At 40.2% G+C, this 8,129-nt stretch overlaps 1 protein-coding gene across 1 annotated transcript; it reads left to right on the forward strand.

The window, feature by feature from the left end:
* The first annotated feature begins 5,487 nt into the window (after positions 1-5,487).
* On the forward strand, positions 5,488-7,899 carry LOC6548518 (NHL repeat-containing protein 2). Its single transcript, XM_001973846.3, has 3 exons — positions 5,488-5,783; positions 5,838-7,045; positions 7,108-7,899. The coding sequence occupies exons 1-3, from the start codon at positions 5,576-5,578 to the stop codon at positions 7,864-7,866; spliced, it is 2,175 nt and encodes a 724-aa protein (XP_001973882.2). The 5' UTR covers positions 5,488-5,575; the 3' UTR covers positions 7,867-7,899.
* The last annotated feature ends 230 nt before the right edge of the window (positions 7,900-8,129 follow it).

Here is an 8,129-nt window from a genome sequence, read left to right on the forward strand (position 1 = left end):
TACGCGCGTGTACTCCGAAAGGTTCGCGGAGTGCCTTACGTAGGCAAACTCCTCCCACCCCAGAATCTGTCCGTCGACAATGGGGATATTCTTGGAGCGCGAATAATCGGTGATGTGCGCCGAGGCCAAGGATAAAGATAAGAGAAAGATAAGTCCGTTCCTGTGGGTGAAATTTATTACTGATATTTTTTGTGACCTATGAAAATGGAGACCAACACCAAGAAATTTCTTAAAGTACGTATGTGGCGATGGCGGTAAACTTAAATCGAGAAAAATTGAGCCAAGTGGCTAGAAAAAAATTTACAGCTAATGGGTGTACGTACGGGCGTTCAATACGGGTGAGTCACTTTAAGTTGTCTTTATGGACCACCTTAATGAGGACTGTGTTCCCCAAGTCCGCTTCTATGACTCTTTCTTAGAATAAAGGCGTAAGCTTGTTGCCGAGTCTTCAGTTGGACTTAACCAACACTTTCTCACCAACATCAAATACTCTATTTCGCCGAGAGGCACTTTCTCTGACCCTAACCGCTGTTTGGGCCTTTTGGATTCCATTGTATATCCCTTCTTGTGGCTCGTCAGGGTGCGCTTGGACGATGTCAGCCGGCCTCCTGTTGATGACCGAATGAATCGACTTATTGTAATGGACAGTGGCCAACATGACTATTCCACTGTGTCGCTTATGCCCTTGTCTATCTTTATTCATCTGGCGAGTTCCCCCAGGGTGCTGTGGAAACGCTCTACCTGCCCGTTGGAGGTGCAGTGCAGCGGTGGTGCGTTTATAATGTTAACGCCAAAGTGGTTGGACAGCATGGACGTGATTGTATGCAAGTTCAGCGATGGTTCGTTGTCGCAGTATATGGTTTAACCCTTGGCTTTAGGTCCTTGAGCTAATGGGCTGGACGACAGCGAATTTGGAAAACTTGTCGATGCAAGTGAGGAAGAATTTTTTATCAGTGGAGAAAATTTCTATATTCAACATTTCACCTGTGTGTGATGGTATTAGCGTTTCACCAATCTCCGGTTTCCTTGGGTGTCTGTTATACATAGCCCTTACACAAGCCCTACAATTCTGAACGATTTCACTGGCTAGCTTTGCCATTTTGGAGAAGTAGTATTCGGACAAGACTGTGCCTATGCCATACGCTGAAGCATCTGTCGTTAGATCAAATGGCTTCTGAAAATCTGGGAAACGAAGCATAACGTCTTTTGACGCCAAGATGTTACGGAGTTTCCGGAACGCTTGTTGCTGGGCTTCAGAGAAGCGTACCGGAATACTTCTCTACCTGTGCCTGCTGACTATACCATTTAATATGCTCGAAATGTAGACATCTGTAGAAGCTCGCAAGGCCTAAAAATTATATGACCTCGTACAGTGTCTTGGACTCTGGGAACTCTTTTATGGCTCTAACTTTTTCTGGGTCCGTTGTTGCACCGTTGCTGGTGACTATGAATCCCAGAAAGTTCCCGCTTTTCTTCAAAAATCACGATTTTTCGACTTACACCCTCATATTTTCCTCATGTAGGCAGTTTAATATACATTCCACATGTCTGACGTGCGATTCCTAGTCTTTCAAGAAGATGCTCACGTCATCGACATAGACGTAGCCAAATTTGCCTACTTGCTCGCGCAGGATGTCGTCAATAGCTCTTTGGAAGATACTGGTGGCGATTTTAAGGCCGAACTCATACTTTCCCCCGCTAACAGAGAAATATGTCTTTTCGCGGTCGCGTTCCGCGAGTGTAATTTGATGATAGCCAGATTTAAGATCTAGGGTTAAAAAGTATTGGGCTTTGCCCAAATTGCTTAGTATCATTTAGATGTTCGGCATAGGGAATAGTTCTCTTATTGAGTTTGCGGAAGTCTATTACTAGCCGCTTTTTACGATTTCCCGCCTCATCGGTTCCTTTCTTATCTACTACCCATATGGGGTTGTTATAAGGGGATGCCGATTTTTGGATTATGTAATTTTTTAGAAGATCTTGAATCTCCTTATTGACAAAGTTGGCTACGCTCATGGGGTACGGGTAAAGTTTAGCATAGATAGGCTCCTCACTCGCTGTCCTGATGGTGGCAAACACTGAGGTATTGTAAAGCAGGACCTCGTTGGGATCTGCAAAGACATTCCTTTCGGATCTCAACATTTTAAAACACCAACACCAAGAAATTTCTTAAAGTACGTATGTGGCGATGGCGGTAAACTTAAATCGAGAAAAATTGAGCCAAGTGGCTAGAAAAAAATTTACAGCTAATGGGTGTACGTACGGGCGTTCAATACGGGTGAGTCACTTTAAGTTGTCTTTATGGACCACCTTAATGAGGACTGTGTTCCCCAAGTCCGCTTCTATGACTCTTTCTTAGAATAAAGGCGTAAGCTTGTTGCCGAGTCTTCAGTTGGACTTAACCAACACTTTCTCACCAACATCAAATACTCTATTTCGCCGAGAGGCACTTTCTCTGACCCTAACCGCTGTTTGGGCCTTTTGGATTCCATTGTATATCCCTTCTTGTGGCTCGTCAGGGTGCGCTTGGACGATGTCACCCGGCCTCCTGTTGATGACCGAATGAATCGACTTATTGTACTGGACAGTGGCCAACATGACTATTCCACTGTGTCGCTTATGCCCTTGTCTATCTTTATTCATCTGGCGAGTTCCCCCAGGGTGCTGTGGAAACGCTCTACCTGCCCGTTGGAGGTGCAGTGCAGCGGTGGTGCGTTTATAATGTTAACGCCAAAGTGGTTGGACAGCATGGACGTGATTGTATGCAAGTTCAGCGATGGTTCGTTGTCGCAGTATATGGTTTAACCCTTGGCTTTAGGTCCTTGAGCTAATGGGCTGGACGACAGCGAATTTGGAAAACTTGTCGATGCAAGTGAGGAAGAATTTTTTATCAGTGGAGAAAATTTCTATATTCAACATTTCACCTGTGTGTGATGGTATTAGCGTTTCACCAATCTCCGGTTTCCTTGGGTGTCTGTTATACATAGCCCTTACACAAGCCCTACAATTCTGAACGATTTCACTGGCTAGCTTTGCCATTTTGGAGAAGTAGTATTCGGACAAGACTGTGCCTATGCCATACGCTGAAGCATCTGTCGTTAGATCAAATGGCTTCTGAAAATCTGGGAAACGAAGCATAACGTCTTTTGACGCCAAGATGTTACGGAGTTTCCGGAACGCTTGTTGCTGGGCTTCAGAGAAGCGTACCGGAATACTTCTCTACCTGTGCCTGCTGACTATACCATTTAATATGCTCGAAATTAAGACATCTGTAGAAGCTCGCAAGGCCTAAAAATTATATGACCTCGTACAGTGTCTTGGACTCTGGGAACTCTTTTATGGCTCTAACTTTTTCTGGGTCCGTTGTTGCACCGTTGCTGGTGACTATGAATCCCAGAAAGTTCCCGCTTTTCTTCAAAAATCACGATTTTTCGACTTACACCCTCATATTTTCCTCATGTAGGCAGTTTAATATACATTCCACATGTCTGACGTGCGATTCCTAGTCTTTCAAGAAGATGATCACGTCATCGACATAGACGTAGCCAAATTTGCCTACTTGCTCGCGCAGGATGTCGTCAATAGCTCTTTGGAAGATACTGGTGGCAATTTTAAGGCCGAACTCATACTTTCCCCCGCTAACAGAGAAATATGTCTTTTCGCGGTCGCGTTCCGCGAGTGTAATTTGATGATAGCCAGATTTAAGATCTAGGGTTAAAAAGTATTGGGCTTTGCCCAAATTGCTTAGTATCATTTAGATGTTCGGCATTGGGAATAGTTCTCTTATTGAGTTTGCGGAAGTCTATTACTAGCCGCTTTTTACGATTTCCCGCCTCATCGGTTCCTTTCTTATCTACTACCCATATGGGGTTGTTATAAGGGGATGCCGATTTTTGGATTATGTAATTTTTTAGAAGATCTTGAATCTCCTTATTGACAAAGTTGGCTACGCTCATGGGGTACGGGTAAAGTTTAGCATAGATAGGCTCCTCACTCGCTGTCCTGATGGTGGCAAACACTGAGGTATTGTAAAGCAGGACCTCGTTGGGATCTGCAAAGACATTCCTTTCGGATCTCAACATTTTAAAAAAAAGCATCTCGCACCGAATCGGGTGCGTGTGAGCAATCAATGTATTTTGTTATCATAAAATTGATGTTGGCTTAGGCCCAGTACTTAGGCGAACAGAAACTGTGCCAAAAATAATATATGTTCCATTTCAGCCATATATTTCTTGGTGGTCTACAGTCTAGGGTCTCACAGGCTAAGACAAAATACTATTAAAAACTCAAATGTAACCATGGACTGTAAATAAAAAAAAAAAAATAAAACTAATTCTATAGTATCAGCTGTTTCTGCAACATTAGTTGCGAATGATTGAAACTCATTATACCCGTTACTCATACGGTATACTAGATTCGTTGAAAAGTATGTAACAGGCAGAAGGAAGCGTTTCCGACGATATAAAGTATATCTATTCTTGATCAGGATCAATAGCAGAGTTGAACTTCGAGTATGAACTTCGAGATCTCAGGAACTTTTAAAGCTAGAAAGATTAGGCATGAACTTCGAGATCTCAGGAACTTTTAAAGCTAGAAAGATTAGGCATGCAGATTCTAGAGACATAGACGCAGCGCAAGTTCGTTAAGTTAAGTATGTGGCGAAAAACTGCCACGACCAACTTTTAAAAATTGTTTTCATCGTTTTTCAATTTTTTTATTAGTCTTGTAAATATCTATCGTATTGTCATAAAAACTGTCTAATGTTATCTGTCTAATTTTCTCATAATTTAACAGATATTTTCATTCAAAAAATTAAAATTTTGAATTCTGTATTCACTGATATGACCATAACTACTTCTTTTTTTGTTAATGGCAAATTTTGTTTTCTCAATATAAGCTCTGTGGTTATTCAAAATAATATTCTCAAGAAGAATAATGTCAAAATCTGATTAATTAGAATAATTTCCCGAAAATCCCGAAAATCCGAAAATTACATGATATTCGTTAAAGATTCAGATTTGATCCTTACGGCTATGATATGATATACCATTTGGAATTAGTTTATATAAAAATAAAGTTTTAATCGAAGTTACTCCTGTTTATTAGATGTAATATTATTCCAAAATCCGTTTGAATTTCTTTCTAAGTAATGCTAACTGAAATATTCTTAAAACCAGTGCAGAAGGCCCGACGTTGAGAATTTACGACACATTAAAATGCTGACTGTAAAGTACAGCATCATCGGCTAAGTTCAAACGATGTTTAAAATACTATATATTTGAAAAGTGGATCGGTATCTCAACAATTTTGTATATTTTTACCTATTAAAATAAACGTAAACGATTTCTCAATTTTTTTTTATATATATTATACAACCATCCTCCTTTAAACATATTAACATATTCTCATTTGAAATTTTTTATTGCGCTCCAAACATATTTTTGTTTCCATTGCTCGTGTTCCTTTGTCAGCGTTCCTAATAATAACAATAATATTAAATTTACCGACCAGCATATATAGATTATATTACGGACTTCTGGCCACATTATCTTTATCCGAATGTATACACAATTTTATGTGTAATAATTATATTAGCATGGACTGCATTGATGAATTGGCGCCTATTGATATTTTGACATTTATAACAGATGAACTGCTTCAAGCTTACAGAAGCAGTAATGGAGAAAATGAAAAGACTAGGACAATTAACAAGTTTCTTGATCGATGGAATGACGATATCTCCATTGCAAAACTCAAGGGTCTCACTGTTGAATTTGAATCAGGTAAAAGAATAATCTAGTTATGAGTGCTCCATATTATTAATTCCTTTACTTCAGATTTAGACTGGTTTAATGTAAGTAGTCCCTTATCGGTAACCGGATTGCAAGGAAAAGTTATTGTATTAGACTTTTTCACATATTGCTGCATTAATTGTATGCATGTGTTGCCGGAGTTGCACTCATTGGAAGAACGCTTTCCAATAGAAACTGGTATTGTAGTAATCGGGGTTCACAGTCCTAAGTTTGAAAATGAACGCAGTGCAACAAACATTGTGTCCGCTGTACTGCGATATGGAATATCTCATCCCATTGTTAATGATTCACGATCTGGAATGTGGCGCGCCATTGGTATTCGCTGCTGGCCGTCTCTGTTGATTTTAAGCCCGACTGGTGTTCCCATGATGTTATTAATGGGCGAAGGGCATGGAAAATTCCTACAGGATTTTGTTGCTGCTGCCCTATCGTTTTTTAGCCGGCAGGGTCAAATTGACCACAGGGGTTTGCCTATAAAATTATTTAGTGACTTCCAACCGGCTTCTAACTTGCGTTTTCCCGCAAAGATTGTTCGAAGCCCTAATGGCCGGTATGCTATTGCTGATACGGGAAACAACAGGGTGCTTGTGCTTACCGGTGGCGGTGTGGTACAACACAAAATTGGAGGATACCAGCCTGGTTTCGTGGATGGAAACTCAACAGCAGCACGGTTTAATAATCCTCAAGGGATAGCATTTCTTAATGAAAACACTTTGATTGTAGCGGACACCAAAAACCACGCCATTCGTCAGATCTCTCTTACAAATGGAATGGTGGAAACTCTTGCTGGCACAGGACATCAGGGAAACGAACGAATAGGTGGACGTCTAGGCCCATTGCAACCACTTTCGTCACCGTGGGATGTGGCAATATTTCGAACGCGGGACATGGATATGTCATTTCATCTTGATGAACGTAACATACCAGAAAAAACAATTGTGCTTATATCCATGGCAGGCACTCACCAGATTTGGGGTTATTTTCCCGAAGGAATTATTTGGTGGAAATTCCGTAAATTTGAGCCTCTTTGCTGTGTCTCACTAATAGGAAATGGTTTGGAGGAAAACCGTAATAATTCTTACCCACAGAACGCTGCATTCGCACAGCCATCTGGTCTTGCTATAGCAGGAGACGTTTTATATATTGCTGATAGTGAAAGCTCTAGCATACGCAAAGCTTCTATGATTGACGGAAAGGTTATGCCTGTCGTTGGAGGAGATCGAAACCCACTTGTACGTTTCATGTTATGAATTTGTTTCATATATTCTTTAAAATTAAAGTATGATTTTTCTAGGACTTATTTGCATTTGGCGACATTGACGGTAGACTATTCAACGCGAAACTTCAACATCCGTTAGGAGTGTCTTTCAATGATGCCAACAATAGACTGTATGTTGCAGACACCTATAATCATAAAATCAAAGTCATAGACATCGATTCAAATGATATATCTACTCTACAAATTAAGAGTCAAGAAAATACCAACATGATTTTTAACGAGCCCGCCGGACTGTGCTTAGACGCCAACGGACGGAATTTGTTGGTAGCTGATACCAATAACCATTCAATATATATAATCGATTTGGTAACGCTTATTGCACAACCGTTTCGTTTAGATTTCAGCCAACTTGCGTCCGCTAGTGAAACTGATGCACCACAAGATGCACAAAAAACAATGGAAAATAATATAATAAGAACATTGCCCCTTGATTTAATTAAACCAAGTAAAATTTTTTTTAACCTTCGACTTTCGCCGAGACTTAACTTTACAAAGGAAGCTCCTCAAAAGTGGATACTGAAAACTGTATGTCAATCTGTTAAAATAAATCCATCGAGCGGAACTCTACTTGATGGGATTTGCCACATGCAAGTCCAGGGTAATAGGCCTGGTTTCATGTGTGAAAGCAGTGAAATATTTTCAATTGAATTCGTATTAAATTTATGCCTCTCAAATTGTTGTCTAGTAAAAACTATTACAGTTTCTATAAAACGCGATGAAATAATAGACGAATATATATCCATCCACAACGTAAATATTGACATTGATCAATAAAAAATGTTTTCAATAGAAAAGTGCATATATCAATCAATGATATTACTTCAAAATTTAACTATGGTATGATATGTACATTTATATCCTTTACTCTTAGTGTAAATATCTATACTATATTAGTTTAAAAAGTCTATATAAGGTAAAAGGAAGGGCTTCCTTGCTGTTTTCACAGCGTAGAAAAGGTAAATAATACATAGTGTTCACGCCAGAAGGGTTCGAAGTTCTGGGCGGCAGTGTGAGCGGCCAGCGCTTGCGCGCGAGCT

Source organism: Drosophila erecta, unplaced genomic scaffold (assembly GCF_003286155.1).
Source record: "Drosophila erecta strain 14021-0224.00,06,07 unplaced genomic scaffold, DereRS2 tig00000246-arrow-arrow-pilon, whole genome shotgun sequence".
In the NCBI taxonomy this organism is placed as follows: domain Eukaryota; kingdom Metazoa; phylum Arthropoda; class Insecta; order Diptera; family Drosophilidae; genus Drosophila; species Drosophila erecta.

What these genes read in the sequence shown, in the direction of transcription:
- LOC6548518 (XM_001973846.3), top strand. Translation starts at nt 5,576, where the DNA reads ATGTGTAATAATTATATTAGCATGGACTGCATTGATGAATTGGCGCCT. An exon ending in CACTGTTGAATTTGAATCAG is followed by an intron (nt 5,784 to 5,837) that starts GTAAAAGAATAA and finishes CCTTTACTTCAG; the next exon opens with ATTTAGACTGGTTTAATGTA. An exon ending in GAGGAGATCGAAACCCACTT is followed by an intron (nt 7,046 to 7,107) that starts GTACGTTTCATG and finishes TGATTTTTCTAG; the next exon opens with GACTTATTTGCATTTGGCGA.